Source organism: Ctenopharyngodon idella, chromosome 7 (genome assembly GCF_019924925.1).
Source record: "Ctenopharyngodon idella isolate HZGC_01 chromosome 7, HZGC01, whole genome shotgun sequence".
NCBI lineage: Eukaryota > Metazoa > Chordata > Actinopteri > Cypriniformes > Xenocyprididae > Ctenopharyngodon > Ctenopharyngodon idella.
Genome location: NC_067226.1, coordinates 40,312,001 through 40,336,531, shown reverse-complemented (window position 1 = coordinate 40,336,531; position 24,531 = coordinate 40,312,001). Strand labels below are relative to the sequence as shown.

Sequence of the window (24,531 nt, the reverse complement as noted above, 5' to 3'; positions counted from 1 at the left end):
GCATCTCGTTAAAAAATTACCAAAGAGTTTGAATATTTCTCCTATTTAAAACTTGACTCTTCTGTAGTTACATCGTGTACTAAGACTGATGGAAAATGAAAATTTGCGATTTTCTAGGCCAATATGGCTAGGAACTATACACTCATTTCGGTGTAATAATCAAGGAACTTTGCTGCTGTACCATGGGTGCAGCAGGCGCAATGATATTACGCATATTTTAAATAGGAAAAATATTGAAACTCATTTTTGGTCATTTTTGAGCGAGATGCTAACGGTCTAATCAGATTCAATGAACTATGCTAAGCTATGCTAAAAGTGGTACCGCCAGACCCAGAGATCGACTGAATGGATTCGGAAACGGTAAAACTCAGCTGTTTAACTCTAGGGGAGTTGGAAAATGAGCCTATTTTCAAAAAAGTGGAGTGTTCCTTTAAGGCACTTGGTGGGGACATAATGCCTCCAAAACACAACATACTTTTCATTTTTCAACAAAGTTGTATCTGTATGGGATAAATATGTAATATCTTATATTATCAACACATTTGCAACAAAACATGCTTCAGCTTCCCTCCTCCCATAAAATAGAGAGCAGGGATGTTTATCTCAGTCTCAGACAGCTCAAGCCTCCTCTAATGGCCTTAAAAGGTGCTTAATGAAGACTGTTGTCATCTAGAAGATCCTTATCTCTCTAGAAGCTGTGTTGTCTGTACAACACTGTTGCTCATCCAGGTGACTTTCTAAACAATAAATGGAACATGGTCCTTTCTCTCATTCAGAGGGAAGAGGTGCAATGCATTAGCTTGAATTTGTAAATTCTTAACCCAGAGAAGAGAAGAGACACTTGAAAATTGATATGATTGAAGCAAGAGGGAGGTCTGTGTAAAAGATGTTTCAGCTATTATTTGATAAGTTCATTTGGGATTTAGAGCCAGACAAAGGCAATGAGTATTAATTCTGGGATTACATGTCACACTTTCTTAGTTCCTCCCAAGGTTTCTTCTTCTCAAACCTAACCATCTAGGGAGTTTTTCCTTAACACGATAGCCTTTGACTTGCTTACTACAAGTTTTCAGACTTAACTTTCAGTAACACTGCTTTGAAACAGTATGTATTGTTAAAAATTCTATACTAATAAAACTATATTAGACTTGACAAGTGTCTTGCCTTTTTTGAAAGTATTGTAGGTGGAGCAATATTCTCCCCAATGTTGTAAAGTACTTAATTACTCGAAGTATTGTTGCTGGTTTCTTTTCTTGTTTTTTTTTTTTTTTTTTTTGTTATATATTTTGCAGGTCATCATGATATTCCATGTGAAAAAGAAATACACTTTAGCACACATTTAAAAAGAATACTTATGAAAATAACACTTTGAAAGAATATACTTCTAAATTACGCAAAATTAATGTTTTCTGAAACTTAATTGCATGTTAATCTGATGATAAATTTGGAGGGATTCTTTACTTTATGAATACTACTCTGAATACTTTCTAAAGGCACTGTGATGGAGAACAGCATTATTTATACTCACTTCATGATAAGGATATAGACTCCATACATGGAGATCAGAAGCATGGATTCCCACCTATAACAATGGATGCAAAAAATGTTAGCGAATACAACTCTCATATGTATAAAGATCTCATATAAGTATAAATATATTAACTTTCTAATGCTTCTAAATAATGAGACTACTCCGCTTGAACATGTGGACATGAGTGTAGAAGAAACATACAGTTGCAAAACTTACCATACAACTTGTTCGTCATAGATAACCTTGAGAAAAGTAGACAAATGAAGGGGTTAAATGACTGGGATTTGGGATTTGAGCACTGACAGTCATTATTCACTGTTTATGCTTTTAAGGGGTTCCCAAACTTTTTTTCAGCCGAACCCCTAAGATGTAAAATATTTACTTGAAGTATCCCCTTGAGATCTTAAGTTAATATTTTAATCATTTAACAACACATTCACATGTTCACAGCTCTCTGATGTTGGTTAATGGTCACAGGTAAACAGATAAAATATCTAATAATTTTTTAGTTAGTGATTTATTTTGATTTTTTTTATATTTTGATTTTAAAATTATATATATAAATAATTATATATGACGTTGTGATAGGAAGAAACAGTTTGGAAATTTTAAGAATATTCACACTTGGGTTCGCTCTTTACAAGAACCAACAAGGGAACAAGACGCTACGTTATGATGTTGGTGCTATGGGAAAGCTACATGAGCCAGTGTCTGAAGCACATGTAGAAAACGCCAATTTTGATTGCCCAACAGTGTGGTCAGGTGACATTGCATGCATAAGACCATAAATAGATGCCTGAAATGCAGGTCACCAGATTTTATTTGTCTGTAGGAAGATGTTTTCAGGCATTGCATGAAGTATGGCAAAGCGGCGGAACTGGGTTACATAAGTAACATGAGACGTTCCCTTTCGAGTGGAACTCAACGCTGCATCATGACGTTAACGCTATGGGAATGTTAATACCCACGTTGCCATACTGAAAAAATACCTGACCAACAAAATTGTGAAATACGCACAAGCACAAACCCTTTGGTCTAAAGAACGGATTAAAGGGTTAGTTTAATCCGGTGAACTAACCCTTTAACCCAAAGCAGTCAAAGCCTGGGGTCAATCCAATTCAACAATAAATATGCATGAATGTGTGTGGAAAGTTCCAGCCTGCCGGAGCACAAACATATAAAGGCGTATTATTTAGAAAAAAGCCCAGAGAGACGTACACTCCAAGGATGAAGCCTACCATGCATCCCACAGGTAACTGAAATTAAAGAACTATATGAATGTGTGCAGAAGGATTAATCCAAAGAATAAACCCATAAAGACCTGAGATCCTGGGGTTGAATTCATATCCAAACAGTAGAATCTTATGAATGTATATGGAGAGGACCAGTCTGCTGCAGCACAAACATCTTGTAATGGCTCACCCTTAAGGCATGTGCACACCGGGGCGATTATCACGCGCTCTTATCACTGACATTTAACGCCTCATGACTAAACAAAGGGCGCCAATGTGAGTGTGTACATCGATGCGCAAAACGCCTCGGGTTTGTCTGGCCGACCAATGAGATTGGAGCTTTTGTTCACGTGCCTGGAGCTGCTGAAGTTACAGTAAAACACGACTTGGTGGCGCTCAAGCATGAAACGATCTTGCAGAGCACACATTGATACCTAAGAAGATGACGAAGAGGAAGTAAGTAGATGAAGAAGACCCCTACAAACTATAGGTGCTCTGCCAGTTCTTGGCCACACCAATAGATGTGTATTATATGCCATTTTATTTCTGTATTTTTATTGTTTTTTTACATTCAAGAAATATAGTTGAGAATGTCTATTTCATAAATATGTTTATTTAAACTAGCGTTCACTTGCACTACTGTCATTGTGACTTATTTGCACTACCATATCTGACTAACATCTCCTCATGTCATGTACAGTATATGCCATATATACCATTTTATATCTGTATTTTATTTGCACTACCATTCACTTGCACTAAGCACAAGTGCCATATACTGTCAGGGAGTGAATTTGCACATTTACTAGGCGCATCGCCAGTGAAAATCGCTTGGGTATGAACACAAAGACGCGTCGAAAAACGTCTTGAAAAACGCTGGAGATAAGTGCTTCTGCCATGGTCTCCAAAGCCGACTAGTAACTGATCAGATTTACACCACAAGCCTGAGCGGCCAACGTAAGTCCTCAAGATCCTGACTGGGGACAAGAGATGAAGCCTTTCTTATTTTTGCAAGTCAAACGGTGGAGGAGAAAAGGCTTGAAGGATGACCGAATGGGCGGTCGAAAACAGCACCTAGCGTAACCCGGCCTCAGGTACAATAGAACTTTGACCAGTCCATGGGGTAAAAACTAAGCAGAAGGGAGCAACTGAAAGGGCCTGCAAGTCTCCTACTTTCTTAAGCAAAGTCAGAAACTCTGAGGCTGACTCCATGGGCTCAACAGGAGCCACTGATAAGCCTTCCAGGACTTTGGAAAGATCTCAGGAAGGAAATTGCGGTCTGCAGATAGACCTCAGTTGTCTGGCACATAACATGAGACAGGGGAATGCCTCCCCAAAGAGGCTCTGTCAAAAATGAACTCAGTGAGCTGAAGGCGGCCAAGTAAACTTTAGCAGTAGCAGGTGATAGTCTTGCCAGAAGAAGCTCCTGCAAGAACTCCAGCACTGAACCAACCAGCCAGTTGACTGGGTCAACGTGGTGCTGAGTACTCCGTGATGCAAGAGATGAGGTTAAGGCATAAGGTTTCCTCATGGAGGGAGCCCTATCATTTAAGATGGTCTCAACAACATCAGTTGAGAGACCAGAATCTATGAGCTGGCACCCCTCAGGGGCCATTACTACAGTTTCCAAATCTCAGGCCTGATGCTTATTTGGCGTTTAACTCAAAGAGCTGCTCAACATTTCCTCCTGCCTTATTTTGTTGCAGACCTGTAATCTATGTGCTGCCTCTGCAAACATGAGACCCAAGTCCCTTCAGAAGAAAGTCAAACAGGAGCGAAGCTTAAAATGAAACTCCCTAAAGTGCACGCCTGTACACGTCAGTACATTTCATACACAGATGGCTCCTCTCAACTGTTTGCTTGTTCACAAATTGCGTGGTGACACACATCTTAAATGTTTTCCATTCATACATTGTAGACAAACTTTTCTCTTACCTATTTCTTCTAATTCCTAACAAACACATAGGACTTTCCACATACATGCAAACAAACGGTTTCCTGAAGACAAAGAAGCTGGTGAAGTGCATTTCAGGAGTTTATTCATGGTCTTAGTGATGCGCTGATGCTACGTCACCTGACCACGCTGTTGGCCAATCAAGATTGGCATTTTCCACATGTGCTTCAGACACCAGCTCATGCAGAAGCGTTCTCATAGCGTCAACGTCATTATGCAGCGTTGAGTTCCACTTGAAAGGGAACTTCTTTGATTTGATAATCTTGATTTAATAATATATATTGCTATTTTAGTTTTATTTCAATGAATTCTGTAGCCCAATTTGGTTAATGTTACATTCAGTTTAATTAATTAATTAGTTTTTTATCAACTCACAAATCCCCTGCAGTTCCCCTACGAACCCCCATTTGTGAAATCCTGGCTTAATAAAACAATATCAATTGCTTTTTACTATTTCCCTTTTCTTTTATCCTCTCTCATATATACAGCCACCCATACACTCACCAAAATCAAGGCCAACACTGAGAAGATGTAGTAGAGCGAGTCTCTGAACATAGACCACCAGGTAAGGGTCACCGTCTAGGGCACAAATGGACACATGAGAAACTGTGGCAATATGCTTATTTCAAGTGTTCAGTACTTTTGTGTTCAATGTGGTTATAATAAAGAATGGCTAAACTAACTCTTTACAGTTGTGCCTCTTATCATTAAAGGGGTCATGACATGAGAAATCAAATTTTCCTTAACCTTTTGACATATAAGTGATCTTTGTACTATTAAAACATCCTGCAAGTGTCATAGCTTAAAAGCCTGTTTGCATCTCTGTATACCTTTAGAAGGTTCCCTGCATCAGAAACAAGTGGATAGTTCATTTTAATGGCGTCATGGATCATGTCGGAGGACTATATGTTTGTTCGGAGCATTTGACAGATTGTTTTGTAAACAAAGCACCGTGTAATGGAGAGTTCACAAAGAAACTTTTGTTGAAAGATGAAGCAGCTAACTGTATTGGATCTGACAGCAGCTACATCGCAAACCGTAAGTAAACAATTTTTAGTAAACAGATTTCCACTCTAATAAAAAATTATATAACAAACACAATAAATGTAACCATTTAAAAGAAAAAAATACTGTATGTTTTGTTATAGCTTTTGTAGCAAGGGCACCACCATCTTGCAGTACTGCAACCTGTGACGTCACGGAGGTTGGTTTTCTTGCATGAGTTCAACAGATACAATGGTAGAGAAACAGTTAAAGACAGACAGTGGAAGACAGATAATGAAAGATAAAGACCGAGACAGTGAAAGATGAAAAATGGAAAGCCACAGGGCAACAGGAGACAAAAGGGAGGCCACTATTGCATTGCTCCTGAAAGTAAAAATGAGCTTTACAGTGTTAAAGCAAAGAACAAAAGATTCCATTTTCATAAACTGCCGATGTACAGTAGGCTACTGTTTCACTTCCCGATACACATTCAGACACATTCAGATACACACAAGTCCCACTGTCTCAAGATTTCCATAGTTATACTTTCCCAATATGTTGCCAAAATGACTGTCAGAAATGAATATGAACAACAACCATTATAAACACCCCTTTGTCATTACACAACATGCAGAGATCAAGCTGATGCCAACCGCAAAATAAATATTTCTTACCGTGACTCCACATTTACCAATCAGGTAATCCAGGATGCTGAATAATCCCTAAACATTATCCCTAATCCTGTCATCTTCCTTGCCATCATCTTTTTTAAAAATGTTTTTTATCATTTTTTTGCATTACGTGCAATAAAGTTTTTAACCAAATTTTCCTAAATTATCTTTGTTCACCCTTTTTTTTTATCAACCCAGTATTCCCTTGCAAATAGTACTGGAGCCCTCTATTGGTCAACAACTACTACAGATATTATGAGTTTATCTATTACTAGTAATGATTACAATTAGTAAAAGCAGACAAATAAAAGACCAGAATCGAAACTATATATTAAAAAAAGGATATTAGTTAATAATAATGTACAGTAGGAGCCCAGTAGTATTATTTAATATTAATTATAAGTTAGATCCTGTCCTTGATTCTGATTGGTCAATAGCTGTGTTTGATTCACGATAATTTTCCTTCAGGTCAGCAACTGGTGGCAACTTTCTTTTCCCCTTTAAATGGTTACATTTATTGTGTTTGTTATATAATGAAAAATATAAAAATATAAGTTTTGATTAGAGTGGAAATACATTTACTAAATAATGTTAATTTGACTGACTGCTTCATTTCCACTTTAAAGAAGTCACCCCTTAAAAATGAATAATTTCAGACAGAGGGTCAGAATGAAGTTCGAAAATAATCATTTTTGAAATAAGAACATAATATATAAAATGTCTTTTTTTGTGTGCAAAAAACTTAATACTATTAACATTATAAGTGAACCTATGGAAGCTTGTTTCTGCCATGGAATAAAAAAGGTAATTGCGACTTTTTATCTCACTGTATAGAATTTTTTCACGCAATTGTAGATTATATCTCAAAAATCTGACTTTATAACTGACAATTGCAAGTTTAAATAATCGTAATTCTTAATTTTTTTTGTCATGACCCCTTTAACACTTACGCTTCTGCTAAAATCTTCTCCTAAGCTGAGAGGAATGAATGATGACGTCAGTTTGATAGATCAGTATGTCTACCTGACGGGCAAATATGCCACACACTCCAATGATGACCAGTATGTTAAAGACAGCCGACCCTACTATGGTTCCTACTCCGACATCCCCCTCTGTGATAAATACACCTGCCAGTCAAGAACATGGACAATGGTAACAATAAGCGACACAGAGAAATTACATTGATTATTTAACAAATTTCACATTTTACCATCTGGTTTAAATTATAAAACAAAAAAAAACAAAAAAAAACTTAGTGGACTTGGTAAAAATACACAGTTTAGCCATTTAATTACTTTGGTAAAGAGCATCTATGATGAATTTACCTTGATGTTGTTCCAAACCTGTATAAATTTCATCCAAGGAAAACTTTTTTTTCTGAAGGAATATAATAGCTTTTTAGGGGAACAAACTAAAATTTAACTATTTATTCATTTGTAATCTTCCCCTCTATTGTAGCCTCCAAAGCTTATTTATTCAATGAGATCTAATGTCATTGTTTTCTGCATGAATAGCAGAGAATGAGATTTTCAGTAAATAATGACTTACATTTCTGTCCTCTGTGGAGCTTGACAGTCCCTGGTAACTTTATCAAGTCAAGTCTTATTTGTTTGTATGCTGCTTTTTATAATACACAGTTTCAAATCATATTTACAGGAAATTACATATATTGTAAAATAAAGTCATACTATAATGTCTATAATGTATAAAGTATTGAACAGTTTCAACATAAGCTTGACTGAAAGTCATGCCATACTGCATTTGAAATTATATGCTTTCATTGTATGGAAAAGAACAACTTTAATACTTAAAATTTAAAATTTCTCCTTTTGCGTTCAATGGGTTTGTAATGAAGGTGAGTAAATGATGATTTACATTTTTCATTTAACTGCCTATTTTTGTAAATATGCATCAATCATCACAGTTTTGAGGACAGGACTTTTGTAATGTAATGTATAAAATGTAGTATGTGCACATCTTACATCTTATGTGAAATTATAACTAATTAAGTGGAGGTTCAAAGGTAGTGCAAAAGCAAACTGACCGATTAAGGAAGTAAATAATTCTGGAGCTGAACTTCCTGCAGCCATAAACGTAGCTCCAGCCACGTCTTCACTCAACTGTAGATTCTAGTGAAGAACATTATATACAGTAGATGATGAATCACAGGTACTAGCAATAATGTGCAAACAGTGAATAAACTGTCTCTTTGACAATTTCTTGTACAGTGTCCAACAAAATGTTTCAAGATATTTATCTGCGCTCATGGATACCACATTAAATGCCATGTACTTCAACTAATCTTCCCTTGTGAAAAAGAAGTGATTAATTGTACCGAATATGCACTTGTAATGTACAACAAAATATATTTTTAAAAATTGTACCTGCATAATATTAATTTATTGTTATTAAATAATACATTATATTTTAAAGGTACTAAATTTCAACTTCATCATTACAAACTTTGTGTAATTACAAATATATTAAAATACATGACCTACGTTTCATTAGAAATGACAATAAAATATATTTAGTTTATCATAAATGCTTGTCAGTACATTCAGCAGTACATTTAGAAGAATTTAACATAAATTTGGTCTAAAGATGCATACTAGGACGTAATCAGACGCATCCTAAGTGATGTTCCTGAGCTCCTTGTGTGTTTCGGGTCTTTCAACATCATACACACTCCCTGAGGCGACCCAGCTAGGGTTGAACAGACTCCGACTTGGTCCCAGCAGCATTAGCCCACAAATCACTCCTCCTAAACCACAGACATCTAGAGGCCCTCTCTGTAGTTTCCATTGTAGACTTAATTGTTCTACTTCTTACATCCTCAAATATGCCAAGTAAAGTGTATACTTTACACAGAGAATAGCCAGCAAACCCTCTACAACCCACGTTTATGGGCTCACATCGTGCCTTCCAGCCTCTCCTTTGGCAATGATCCACCAGCTCCTGGTACTTAGACCTTTTCCGCTCATTCGCCTATTCCACATGGTCTTCCAGGGAACTATCAACTCTATGAGGAACACCTGCTTTGTACAGTTTGATATTAACACCATATCTGGCCTCAATGATATCTGATACGGGAACTTGAGTTGCCTCCCCGAGTCAAGCTGCATCTCTCAATCTGAAGCTGATGTGAGAAGACCAGCTGCTGGTTCATTTATATATTTATTTATTGGCTCTAACTGCAGCTGCGCACCAGCCCTTCCAAAGGCAGTGTTTCTCTGGCTGTGGATCTGCTTGTTACTGGTGATGGCATCTGCAACTGCAAACCTGGTCATGTCACCAGCGGTAACAGGCCCAGGGCTTTTGGATGGCTACTGAGGATGTGCTCGAGTGAGCCTCTTCCAGGGCACAGCGGGCATACCGGGGAATCGTTCTTGCTCCAGATGTGGAGATCATTTGGGCTGGGTAGGCTTGGACTAAGAATTTAAGCCGCTGAGGTTCTGCCTGCCAGATCTCAGACTATGAGATCTTCCTCTGCAGTGCACCGTCCCACCTTGTCCAAGCACCCTGCTGCCGCATCACCACCATCTTGATCTATCCCTACCCAGGCCTTGTCATAACATGGCTGTGGGATAGCTCCCAGCCCTGCCTTTACTGTCGCCACTGTGCCCACAAATGCCCTCTGTCTCAGCCGAGATTATACTATTTCCATGGTTTCTCGAGCTCTACTCTTCCTGTCTGTCCGCACCATTATGCCTGATGATTCCACTTTTGAAGACCTGGAGTCTCAATAGAGCACTGTCTCTCTTGTATGAGCCACCCTAAACTCTTCATTGAGACTGCTAATCAGTAGCAGAAGTTTGTTGCTCCTCCCATACAGAGCTACACTACAGAGGCTACGAGGCAGACCAAGCCATCTACGGAGATACTGTAGGTGTTGACCTTCCTCTCCAATATGTCCACTGTTGATAGAGTTACTTCATACACCAGCAGAGGCCAGAGAACTCGAGGTAAAATACCATGTTGGTAAATCCAAGCTTTGAACCTGCCAGGTGGGCCAGACTTGTCCACTGTGGTGAGCCAGTTTTCGAGCTCCTTAACTATTATTTAGATAGATGTAGCATCCCTGAGTCTAGAATTGAAGACCTTGCTTAGGCTCTTGACTGGTTTCTCACTGAAAAATGGAATTACAATGCCATCCAAAAAGAAACAAAACTTGTCCACCACTTACCCCTCTTTAGCGCCATGGCCCTGGATTTGGCAGGTTTAAAACTCATCCTTGCCCAGGAGATGAGCTTTTCCAGGCACTGAAGGATCCCCCTACCACCAGCCACTGATGATGCAGTAACAGTGAGGTCATCCATAAAAGCTCTGATCGGTAGCTGTTCAATACCAGACTTAGACAAAGGGCCTCTGCACTCATTTTCTGCCATCTTAACCAGCATATTCATGGCAAAAGTGAAAAGAATAACTGAAATGGTATGCCTTATAATCCCCTTTTCAAGTTGATGCCAATCTGATGCTACATTCCCTGAAGTGACCCTGAGCCTAAGTTCTTGTTTTAGTTCAGGTTGAGACCCTTGATCTTACTGGGTACAGTGGCGTAGCGTTTGTGCACATGCACACACATACTGACAGTTACTCACATACAGAGATAAGAGATGGTGCATCGTACACACAGAAACATTCAGGAGCACAGAAACCTGTTGTAAGCACTGCCCACACCTTTTTTTATTAAAATAGCTTCACTACTGAAACGCTACATTATACTTCTCAGCAACAAGGTGGTAACGTCACTGTTTTTTTAAAGTAATTTAACACACAGCTTCACTATTAATAAAGAGACACTGCATAGACGAAGGTAATTCACACGCACAATCTCAATCTCTCTCTCTCTATTCATTCAAATAAATGCAATCTTATCTACTTTATCTCCGTGTCTGATTTAAAGCGAGTAGAATGCTAGCTCTAATGACCTGTAGACAAAATAACCCATCATTTTTACCATTCTAGTCTCTGCATCGCATCAGGTGTTTAAACAGCCATTGCATATCACATACCCAGCACTTGATTTGTCCTGGTTAACTACTTCACTAAAACGCTCCCACAAGGTTCTTTACTTCCTGTATGGAAGTATGCTGTCCTGTCCATATAATGTTCCTTTACTGTATCTTCTAACTATTGTTTGTCATCATTGTCTACTCTACTTGTATTATTTCTTCCTTGTTAAATGTACATTGTAAAGCGTCCTTGAACCCTGGAAAGGCGCTATATAAATAAAAATTGTTATTATTATTATTATTCCTTTTGTTATGTTTTTGAAATTTCACACTTCTCTAGGATCGGTTTTGTCCCTTTAAGACAAGTCATTTCACTCGGCGGCCATCTTTGAAAAGCCTCTCGGGCATGCAAGTGCAGCTCCTATCTCTTTGAATGGGGAAACATAAAAATTCTCCAAAGCTGTTTGCCAAGCTTTTGATTAAATTTCATATTTGAAATCACCAATGAAGTCTGACAACAACTGTCTCATAAATTATGTTTTTAAACGCTCGAATCATGACAAAAAACGGTATTTTTCAAGCTGGATCAAACTAATGTGCATGCGCAGTACTAAGTGTGCATCTCTATAGGAAGCGTGCGGCTGACTGTTTCTATAGGAACCGGAGCTTCTAACGGCTGCTGCAGTGACGCAATGACTTTACCAGTCGGCGATTGGCTCTTATTTATAAGGTGGGATTTATTCCGCCATATTGCACATTGCACTTTCTCCCATTCAAAACAATACAAGTGGCGCGTCTTGTGTTATTCTATAGTCTTTGATATAACCTGCGATTCGTGCATCACTACTTAACAGAGAGAGTACTTTTTTTTTTTTTTTTTTTTTTTTAGATATAAATGTCCTTTGTGAAGCAATGTGTTTGGCATGGTATTTTCATAATACGTGCAGCATAAATGCCTCTTTGTTGCACTTGTTGTTTGGGGCCCGTTAAAAATGTTTTGTATATGCCACCATTGTGTCGATTCAAGACAGTCTCAACTAGTATTGAACTGTAGGCATTGGAAAGGTCAAGCCAAAGCACAACCAGGTTTAATTTAAACTATAATGCATTTTCATTGAATTGCAATTAATATGCAGTTAAATGTCCAAAAACATTGCATTCAGTTCGAACTTATGTGTATTTTTTTTAAAAGCATATTATTTCCATAAGTACTCTTTTTAAAAGTATGCTAAGTTTACTTCTTTTTCACAAAGGTTCCCAGTAGCATGAATCTCTGTTGTTTTAAAGGACAAAATTCTTAAAATCTGTCAAATTGTGAACAAAGGGAATTTCCTAAAGGAACATGAACAAAGGGAATTTCCCTAAAAGGAAACACACCTTCATTCTTGATGTGTTAATTAACACTTTACACAGAGTTCATGACACATAGCATCAGTGCTGACCCATGGGAGCAGGGAAACAAGGCTGTCATCACTTAGTTTTCTAAGGAATGGCAAAAGTAACGTGTTGTCATTCTTATTCCAGCTGAAATGTCTGACAGGTGGCTAGACTCACCTCTGAGATCTTCTCCAGGGAGGGGACAAAAAAGTCATCGCAAACAATAGCAAGTGCGTAGAACATATAGATGGCCTGCAACGAGAAGAGAGAAGATGGATGGATAGATAGATAGATAGATAGATAGATAGATAGATAAATACATAGATAGATAGATAGATAGATAGATGCATCTCACTCACACATAGCACGTGTAGTAGTATGGCACCTCTCTTTCGCTGTTCTTTGGTGAAGATGTCCTCAGGGAACTCATGAATTGCTAATGGGAAGATACCACATGGTATGGACATGGAATCATTAGAAACAGTTGTGCTTGTTGGATTTTTCAAACCAATTTATTTGAATGTGTGGTGGACTAGTTGCATGTTCAGGCAAAATATACAGTCTGACTGAGGAATATGAACTTTATTGATGACAGAACCCAATTATATTTATAGCAGCCCATGTTATTGAAACCTCCCTTCTTCACGCTCATAGGCCACACACATACACACAACCTAAACAAAACCACTTTTCAACAAAATAAAAAAAAATGAAACCAGCGAAAATTGTAGAGTGACAATAATTTTACTAACAACGTACCATCTTGATCTACTCCGTGAAGTCATGTAAATCTCATTCAAAAGCACACATCATGACCCGAAATCTCATTGATCATAAATACAGTAGAATCAACCAATTCATTCCATGTATTAAGTATTCACATATTAAATAAAGATTCTGAAACATTTGTACTTCTGAACGTTGTTCATACGTAAATTAGTTTTAGATGATGTCAATACATCAATATTGTACGTTTTGTTTACGTCTATGTAAACAAAAGTAAATGTACGCATGCCGTGGTTGACACATTTTACGCATAACTACATGCGAATACTCATAAGATCCTTAGGAAAAGGACTAATAAAAACAAACGCATACACAGGAATAATTTTCTTTCTTGCCCTTTACATCCCAGACAAAACTTCTTCACCCCTCCTTTGTTATTTGCAATGGTGTCTTTTGATTTCTCTCATTGGTCTTTTCTTTTTCTTGTTGCTTTCTTGCACTTTCTGTACTTCATTTCTTTTTCCTTTCTCTTTCTTGTCATCTTTCTCTCCTCTTCTCTAGTCCAGTGTCAAAAGACATGTTTTGGCTCTATGTAAATCACTGAATCGCTCTGAAAAAACCCGCCTCCAATGAACGTCCTGACGAGCTGCCTCAGCGAAGGCAGTTACTATGGAGACGTATTCCCTGGGGCAGTGAATTGTTGACGAGCAGCGGCAGGAAGCCAATGGCAACAGAGCGAAAGTGAGAAACTGGGTGGAGGATATGTCTTTCCCATGGACTTGAACTCGGAAATATGGAAAAAAAGGAGGGACGAAGAGATGACAAGCAACACAGAAGTGCAACTGCTAAAAATAATTTCCCCCTCTCCCAGGGGGAAAGTCTTGGGGTTCTGTGAGAAAGACGCACATATAAGATGGTGTTTGACTCCAACAAAAATAGAGGAAAATGTGTAAATCAGATTGCAGACCAAGTGAATGATTTTAAGACAAACTGAATAACAGGAAAAGCTAGGATAATGGAAACTTACACACTCACTTTTTTCCCCCAAATGTTTTTAAGTCTCAACCTCACATATATGCCAACCTGTCATTGCAACCTGTAGGCTCACTGGAAAAATGTTCCTTTACTTACATTTTTGCAAAACTCCAAAAACATACCTGTACATACAATTCATGTACAATTCAACTTTTATTCCTTTTTAAACAAATTATGATTACAGGGGCAGATTATCGATTAATAAAGACTTATTTTCATGCAGTTTCTTGCACAATATTATGTTATGATCTCAAAACACTTTTACCATAGTTTTGTAAATTTGTAAAGTAATACATTTTAATGTTTGCGCTACGTAACCAGCTCCATACTGTATGTTTGGCTTTTTGGATGTAGTAAACTTGCTCAGTAGCTCACATGGTACAGCACCGCACTTGTGATATGGAGCATTTAGGTATGAGACCCGTGAAACACGAGTCACAATAAATAGCTCAAAGTTAAAATGGCACAGTTACATCAGCAAGTGTGTTTTTATCTCATGTTCGCTTTTGTTAACACTATTGGTTAGGTTTAGTGTAGGGTTTCAGGGCTGTACTTTTAACTTTTTTGGCACATAGCACTGGTGCTACAGAGTGTAGTGAACAGCAGACGTGATGGCACCAGAGCTTCACAACAGACATCCTTTTGTCCCACATTGATTAATATAAAAGAGTGTGATGGGACCCTCAATGACAATTAAATGATTATTGTAATCAGGACTGCCAAAGGTGGAGGACAGGAAAGATGACATCAACGGCCCATTGATCACCGGCTAATCTTATCACGAATTGCCTTTGTTCACTTCAGCCCTCCATGCCTGAGTCCAAGGTGTGGATGGCCATGGCAGAGACCTGCATGGGTCCTGTTTGATAAACCCGCACCCGCCCCGCACCCGCAGTTGTTAACAGCACACCCGACCCGATATCCGACAGAAACACTAATTTTAGCCCGCACCCGAACCGACCCGTTTGACATAAAAAACGCGACCCGACCCACACCAACATTAAATCTCCTACATCAGGTAGACAAAAATATTTTTCTCATGTAGCACCCGCACCGCACCCGACACGTAAATATTATTCCACTCGTTACATACAATTTGGCGGGTCACCCGTCGGGTACCCGCGAGTACCCGCCCGCGTGCAGGACTCTAGGCCACGGACTCCTAGGACTACCAAACTGGTTCTGGAATAAAAGCCAATGCAATTGCACTCACTGAGACAGAAATGTGATGCCTCAACCAATTCACATCTAGTTTGGACTCTATGAGTTCAGAGCACTGCCACAGGGACTTTAAGAAAGGTTTGAAAAAGAAATAAAGCATTTCCAAGGTCCTAAAGACATTGTTTTATTTAACTGCGTATTTTGGGACAATGTAACAAGTTCTACAGGATGAAAGGTGGGAGTGATGGGCGGACACCTGGAATGCTACGACCCAATCACATCACCACATCAGGAAAGGTGGGGATTAGTAATCCCCTCCCCAACGGGAAGGAATAAAAGCTTCCCCAAGTGAAAAACCTGATGAGGTGACCTGACCTGACCATCTGACCTGATGAGGAAAGAACAACAGCACGACCAAGGTTATACTCTTGCGAGTAAACCTTTCACCGCACGGACCTTCAAGCAGCCCAACTGCTTCTGCAGAGGACTATGGCTCCTGACCTGCATAACTCAAGTACCTCCAACCTACAGAAGATCCTGCGGATCGACCACCGTCTGACCTACAGTTCTCTGGATTACACAAAGACCCCAGCACTTAGTGCAGCTCTGCAACTATTGGAAAGCAATCCAGTTTCTCCCACTGCAAACAGAAGGATACCAGTGGAAGACGTTTCTCGTCACTGGACTGATCACCCGACCAAGTGAAACGTAAATATAAACTAACCAAACCTTTTCCCAAAGGCCTTGGCATTAGATTGTTGCTATATGAGATTTGTGTAGAAACTGTTTATCTAGGGTCAGCATATACAGATAGATACATCAGACACGTTATCTGTATTCATAGTAAATGCTTATTTACTATTTCATACCAGCATCCAGAAAGACCACAATTTGACTCCCCCATAGACTGCTAATTACCCATTCATCCAATCCATTGCACATCTATTTGGCATTCATTTTGTTAACGTCCATTTGTGTAGTAATTTGTAGTTTCTGTTTGATTATTGATTCAGTTTTCTTAGTAGTACAGTCATTTTCCTTAGTAGTATTTAGTGAGTGTGATATTTTACTCTTGTGTATATCTTTTTGTTAATAAATTCATTTTTATTGCAAACTGTGTCATTCTTGTGTTGATAATCAGAGGCTCTACAAGCTCACCCGAATCTCACTAAATCGTTCAGATTGGTCAGATGACAAACTTCCTCCAATTTATAAAATTCTAATTCAGTCAACAATCTTCCATGATTGTTCTTTATTGTCAAGGTGAGATTCCTTGTCTGGTGCCCTGAAATATAGGAAGGAATCATCTGACGCAATATTATTATTAATACAAAATATATTAATATTAATATCTAAGACCATAAATAACTACATTTGTCGTGCCCTCTTGGGAGGCTAATTCAAAATCACTACAAGATTTTGAAAGTTGTGTAGCACAGGCCACACAATTGTAGCACAAGTATAAAACATCTATTACCATATCTGAAAACAACCACAAGTAGTGCAGTTCATCACTTAAACAGGCAAGTGACTGACAGGGCACACAATATACAAACCTCAACCAGAAATGTTTTCAGACAATCATTTTCTTTATTTGCCAAAAATAGCAGACTGCATAAACATAACACCTCTTTCTTAACATTAAGTTAATTTTGTTTATACAGCCCAATATCACTAATCACAATCCACAATTGGTTGAGCACTTGAAAGCGCTGCTTCATTTTCCTATAAATCATTAGAAAGGTTTTTTATATATATAAAATATTAAATTCTTATGATAAAATCCGTAAAGGTAATTTCTTAATATGTGTCAGGAAATCTTATGCATCCACCGATAGAGAAAAAAAAAAAATTCTCTACACTGGAAAAAAATCCTATGGATTCACATATGTTTACTTCAAGTTTCTTTAGAGAGAAGTATCATATTTCTTATTTTTACCCAAAATAGGATGTTGTGAGCATTAGTGAGTACACATATGTTATGTCTGTTTCATTCATACTCGTAGCCGGAGGGCGCCCTCATTCAGAAAGTCTACAAGTGAGGCTCATAGAGGTCATAAAACTTATGTTCCAGGAAATCCCTTATATGGACAAGTCATCCAATTATTCATCCAATAGTTCTCTGCGAGACGCCCTAACCATAAATATATATGCTTCTAATAACGTACTGGTTCTATCACTGACGTACGCAAATAATCTACAGGAACACTGATATTTCTCTGTTCTTGCTCTACTTCATCTGCTAGTATTGATTGGCTTGGAATGCTTTTTCAAATCCACATTGAATTTTGCTACATTCATAGCGGGACATTTAATGAAAATGCAGAAAAATAACATTTAAATCATTCAATCATTCAAACATTTGATCATTTTGCTACAATTTTTGCTTGAACATGTTAAACATATATAATCATTTCTGAAATACATTTTCATTTTAATTTTGCAACTTATAAAGTTATAAAGTTAAAATATATGTTTAAATTATATGTTAAAACTAGTGTAGGAAATAGCAAATGTAAATTATACTATTGAATTTAAATTATCATTTTGCTCCAAAGGTTGCACATATGGTATGGAAAATGTAAATTTAAATACAGAAATGCATAGCCATTTTGCATATTACATTTTAAATTGAATATTGCTACAAATATGCGTCCATAGATTTCATAATCGCACAAAACCAAATTGCGATTTCGGTTTCATTTCTGTTAATCATGCAGCCCTAGATTACACAACAAATGCTCACTCACTTCACACAAACAAGCGCCTCTGTCTCACACACCTGCAAAACTGTATCACATGCGTGTTACTGTGGTAAATTTATTCATCGCACAGATCCAGTTTTATGTAGTACGTGCAACATATAGGCCTATGTCACACTGTACAGCCCTAGGTTTACTGTTGGTGGTAAGTTATTTCCAAATGCAATAGGAATCCTTCAGCACCACTGACCGGACATTTCACTTAAAAAGTGCCCTATACTGTGCAAGAAGCAATGTAATATCATTTTGCAGAAATGTGTTTTTCCAATGAGTCTGGTTTGTGTCAGTGTGCAAATATGTCACTGTGACCTTTCACCTCACAGCAACAGCCATCTGCTCCACCTCTTGGATACAAGCAGCCAATTTGGCCTTGTGTTTTCCTTTTTCTTACCAGCTGGAGCCAAGTTTAGCTACAGTGCAGCTGAACTGATTGAAAGCCGCTCATAGATGGCTCACCCAGTTCTATGTGACAGTTATTCTGATCAAAACAAGGAAGTATAGCATAAAAGACCTCAAATTGCAAGAAAAAAAATTGGATAGAGAAAAGGCATGATTGGTATGAAACAAAGTTGAATCAGCTATAAATCAGCTCTAAAGAAGATAACAGTGTCATTATTCAGCTCAAATTTTGTTCTCATCCAATAGTGTAAATCTAGACAAATCAATAAAATTACTGAATATTAAGTGTCTTTCAAACTGAAACCACACACACAAAAAAAATTAACATATTGTGTTTCACTGGTCTATTAATCTGACCTGTGAATTATGTCAGGGGGTGTAAAGAAAAGAAAAAAAAAACTAAGTGAGAAAGAAGTGAGAATAAGTGGGCAACTGATATCAGGTAGCTTCATTGGGCCACAATTTATTAATGCAAATATGGGTACACAGTGGCAGAGCTTGTCTTTTCGCTATGTGGGTGCAAGTGAGAAAGCCTCAGTTAGGTGTAAATTCCAAAAATAAAGCCTATTTCAGATTGTTGCGGAAAATAGCACATCATTATTTTCACTAACTTTTAAAGTACCTCCAGTTTGTATTATAATTTAAGTTCTTCAAGTCTTTTTGGCTGTTACAAAGGTAAGCAAGTAAAATGTGAGCAATGCTTGCAACTGGCAGAATTTAAAGGAATAGAAAGCCAAAAATGTATATTTTGTCATCATGTCGTTCCAAACCTTTACAAGAAAAAGAAAAATATATATTAGGGGTAAAGATAATTTAATTTAAAAGTATTAAATTTAAAACTTTAATAAAAGTTTTTCCAAATCTCCCCTGGATTATTATTAGACATGATAGATTAGTATTGATTCTAATTTTGACTGAGAAGAGAAGCAACCTTATAAAATGATCTTTACCATTTTTATGCCTAATTTTGCATTTAAGGAATATCATGGGTTCAATACAAGTTAAGCTCAGTTGACAGCATTTGAAGCTTTGTGTTGATTAGCACAAATCTCTTTTTTCTTAAAAAAAAAAAAAAAAAGGATTGAGGTTATATTGCAGCACTTAAAGGTGCAATATGTAGTTTTCGGCCGCTAGAGGTTGCCTATTCAATACAAATGTGTAGCTTGATGAAGCCAAGTTTGAGCGCGGAATCTTGGGACATGTGGTCTTCACCTCACAGCCGGTGGAAAATAATTCGGGATAGCACTCGGGCAGGAATCATGCTCATGGATGCTATTATTAACGTTACTCTAGTATGAAGCAGAGCAGGACCGAGCGTTGTAGGAGCTGAACGAGGCCGCTGGAGCGATTGTTAATGAGAGACGAACGCAACACAAGCCTCATGAGCAGCGGAACTTTTATTGTGCCACAGTCACAGGCGCCGCTTCCGCTTTTTACAGTCATGAGTATGAGGTAACGCAGCTCTGTTTATCATATTAGATACATTTGAGTGTGTTGAAAATGATGTTATAACATTACTCTGTGCATTTGCTCGGCGGCTGCTGTGAGACACTTGTTGCACACTGCTGTGAGCTAGATCGATTTTAGAATATGATATTAAATGCTGGATTTGCTGTGTTGATAATTGGCATGCAATTAATTGTAAAACGTATTGTATGATGGAGAAAATTCTGTATTACTGTTATTAAAAATAAAGCTGCATCTGATTATGCTATGTTAGCTAACGTTACTTGACAAAATAGTGTTTTTCTCTGAGGCATGGTAAAAGCATGGTACTCGCAAAAAATCAAGAAAATTAGATTTAAACAATAAGACAATGCATTAAGCTAGCTATAACAATGATTAGTTTTCTGTCTATAAATGTATCAAAACAGATGTTCCCTTGTCTATTAAAACATGTAATACATTAAAGCATCTTTGGTGTTTCCATGGTTTCTACAAAATAAAACCGGAAACCGAGGTTAACGCGGATATGACGCCATTGACAGGCAACTCACTCACACGTCCTGGAGCCTTGGTTAAAATAGCAATTTTCTCAAGATTTGCAAATAGTTGGAAACATTTGGGATATTGTAAGTACTCAACTGAACAAAATATATAACACTGGCCTAGTGCTTTTTGGATATTTTACTGCAAAAATCTTACATATTGCAGCTTTAAAATGCAAGTGAACAGGGAATGTGTTTAAAGGGAATTTGGAGAAATGTAAATGTAAAATGTTTATAATAGCAATAACATCAATTATTCTGTTAAAAAATGTATTATTTGAGATGTAATGACTTTTACAATTGGTTTAGGGTTATGACAAAGTTGTAAAACTGGATATAATTTACAGATTTACAGATATAATTATGTCTTGTGGCTGTACTATTAAAAGTGAGCATTTTAATGTTTATAAATTGGCCCCGTTCAGTTCCATTGTAAGTGCTTAACTGTAAACCAGATTTTTGCTTTTTTAAAGAAAAGGAGGGACAAGTGGGAATTCATTTTTGTGGTAATCAACAGTATGCTATTAATTGCTGTCGACTGAGCTTAACTTGCATTGAATCTGGAATATTTCTTTAATGTGCAGTTTTAAAAAGGCTCATTAAAGCTACTAAATTTATTCAACAAAGAGCAGTAAATGTTACTAATGTTACTAATAGAGCACATGACATCACAGTAGGTGGCAGTTATTGTGATAGTGGCAAAAACACTGAGTCACAGCACTGGTGTTCAGGTTGAATGCTGCGAAAAGTACACAAAACACATCTAAAATGGGAAAGATCTTTGTGATTAACTGTACAAATAGTTTCAACAAGAAATCATAGCTATCTTTTTACAGACTGCTGAAAGCTTGAGAAAACAAAAGCAAATAGCATAAACAACTAGAATCCAGGTAGTAAACGTGGATTTGCAGTTACCATTTTGTGTCAGATATGTGGAATTTTGGAGTAACATCATACCTTCTAGGTTATATATTGTATTGAGAGCACAATTAAATATTTACCATCTTACAGTCATGTGAAAAAGAAAGCACACCCTTTTGAGTTTTATGGTTTTACATATCAGGACATAATAAAAAATCATCTGGTCCTTGGCAGGGTTTAAAATTAGGTAAATACAACTATTCTACAGTTCCTCCATTCTACAGTGAAGAAGATTATTCACAAGTGGAAAACATTCAAGACAGTTGCCACTCTTCCCAGGATTGGATGTCCCAGCAAACTCACCCCAAAGGTCAGACCGTGCACTGCTCAGAGAAATTTAAAAAAAAAAAACCAAGAGCTACATCTCAGAATCTACAGGACATCCAGAATCTACAGACCTCAATTAGCATGTTAAATGTTACATTAACTTTTGCAATTTCGCAGTACAATTACAAAAAGACTGAACAAGTATGGCTTGTTTGGAAGGGTTGCCAGGAGAAAGCTTATTCTCTCTATAAAGAACATGGCAACACGGCTTAGGTTTGCAAAGATCTGAACAAACTACAAGACTTCTGGAACAATGTCCTTTGGACAGACAAGACCAAAGTGGAGATGTTTGGCCATAATGCACAGCACCACATTTGGAGAAAACCAAACATAGCATATCAGCACAAACACCTCATACCAACGGTCAACCACTGTGGTGTCGACCATGAACTCTTCTATATACCAAAGTATTCTAGAGTCAAATGTGAGGCCATCTGTCTGGCAGCTAAAGCTTGGCCAAAATTGGGTCATGCAATAGGACAACGGTCCCAAGCACACAAGCAAATCTACAATAGAATGGCTGAAAAAGAAAATAATCAAGGTGTTGCAATGGCCAGACCTCAACCTGACTGAAATGCTGTGATGGGACCTTAAGAGAGCTGTGCATAAACAAATGCATAGAGCAAATCTCAATGAACTGAAGCAACGTTGTAAAGAAGAGTGGGCCAAAATTCCTCCACAATGATGTGAGAGACTAATAAAGTCATATAGGAAATATAATACTTCAAGTTATTGCTGCTAAAGGTGGTTCTATAAGCAATTAAATCATAGGGTGTACTTAGTTTGTTACACATGGCTTCTCCATTTTGGCATTAATTGTTGATAAATAATGACATGGATGTATTGTTGTTCATCTAAGGTTGTAATTTCCTAATTTTAAGACGTGCTAAAGGCCAGATTGTTTTTTTTATTATGTCCTGATACATAAAACCACAGAATTCAAATGGGTGCACTTTCTTTTTCACATGACTGCATATTCATTTATTTAAAAAAAAAAAAAAAAAAAAAAAAAAAACCTTTATTGTGATGAGCCTTGTGTTCTACAAAGGGGGATGGTTAGATAATGTTAGACAAATCCAGTTTTCCTTACAAAGCTAGTTTAGATAAATAAATATATAGGAGCAAAAAGAAGTTCTTAAATAGATTCAGTTTACAGCATGGAACTCTGTATTGTCTGCCTGACGGTAACAGCTGATAGTTAACTTTAAAAGTTTCTGCAAAATACATTGAAAAAACCATTGATGTCCTCGTCACTTTTATCCCATTTTGAAGTACGACCAAGTATCAAGTCGAATTTATTAGCGCTTCACACTACACATTGTTTCCTAGCAGCTTTACAGAAAGTCATACTCTTGTCTATAATGCATATAGTGCTTTAACATGATTTAGGGCTGGGCGATATGACGATATATAACAACATTTTAAGTGATCATCCGGATTTAGATACCTATATTGCATTTATAGTGTTATAGCATTCACGGGCTTTGCTCTATGTATTTCTCCGGCATCTGAATCGGGTACATAAATATATATAACACTGTTGAGTCCAAATTACTTTAATTTAAGAAGATAATCATGTTTTACTCCTGTTTTCACAGTTTCCCCTATTAAATCCAGTCATGTTGCAGGATGTTTTGTCATATGTCCCAGTGGGAAAGTAACATCAATGCATACCATCTATATTAACTAATTACCATTTTTGTTTGTGCATATGATCCAAAGGCCTCAATTAAATTAAACCAGTAATTCCACGTGATTCCTTTTGTTTTATTCCAATATTAGTTGTTAGTGTAACAATTAGCATAACATTGAATATTGCTTTCAAATTGCAAGACAATAAAATGTCAGGTTGTATTTGATTTACTGTTATCTTAACTTTTATCAATACTCTAGTTTCATCGCTGGATTGAAAAATGCCATAGGATGTGACTTCAATCAGACAGTAGTGACACATTATCACAAATATCTCAAGATCTAAACATTTGATTGACTAAAAATAAAAAGTAAAATGACAGTAATAAACGTGCATTTGCTGTGAAATAAATAGAAGATTTATTTATAAAAAAGTAGATTTATATGGTCAGTGGGCTTGTTAGGGTCACTTTCCCTAAATATCTGGCAAATCATATCCAGTCAAAAGCATCCACATTGTGTCAACCAATTTCTTCTGCTCATGTCATGTGACCTTTATGCAGCATGTCAGAAGAGGTAACACTCAAGGTCTCTGATTACAACATCGTCAGAAATGATGCAGCATGATTTGATTTTTATTTGACTGCAGCAATTGGGTTTGCCTTTGTAAGGGATTTTCTTGCCACCTACTCCTGTGAAATGTACACAAAATATTTGGCTAACGCAAAGAACATCATGTGCAATGATTACTGACATGCCTAAAAATAGCACCTTCCCTTTCCTTCTCATTATTTATTTCCTCCCACCTTTCTCTCTCTCTCTCTCTCTCTCTCTCTCTCTCTCTCTCACTGCCTCAGTCTTTTTCATCTAAGCTCT

The 24,531-nt window shown here is 37.3% G+C and overlaps 1 protein-coding gene across 2 annotated transcripts in view; it reads right to left on the bottom strand.

The window, feature by feature from the left end:
- The window catches only part of LOC127516366 (sodium/potassium/calcium exchanger 3), a 56,232-nt gene that overhangs the window by 12,426 nt on the left and 19,275 nt on the right, over window positions 1-24,531 (bottom strand). The window contains exons 3-9 of one of the 2 annotated variants that reach the window (XM_051900929.1): window positions 13,064-13,140; window positions 12,882-12,956; window positions 8,417-8,501; window positions 7,396-7,499; window positions 5,222-5,296; window positions 1,748-1,773; window positions 1,529-1,582 (exon numbers count right to left, since the gene is read on the bottom strand). In XM_051900929.1, coding sequence (XP_051756889.1) covers window positions 1,529-1,582; window positions 1,748-1,773; window positions 5,222-5,296; window positions 7,396-7,499; window positions 8,417-8,501; window positions 12,882-12,956; window positions 13,064-13,140 — 496 coding nt within the window. The remainder of the gene's footprint in view (window positions 1-1,528; window positions 1,583-1,747; window positions 1,774-5,221; window positions 5,297-7,395; window positions 7,500-8,416; window positions 8,502-12,881; window positions 12,957-13,063; window positions 13,141-24,531) is intronic. The other variant, XM_051900930.1, reaches the window with a different exon arrangement.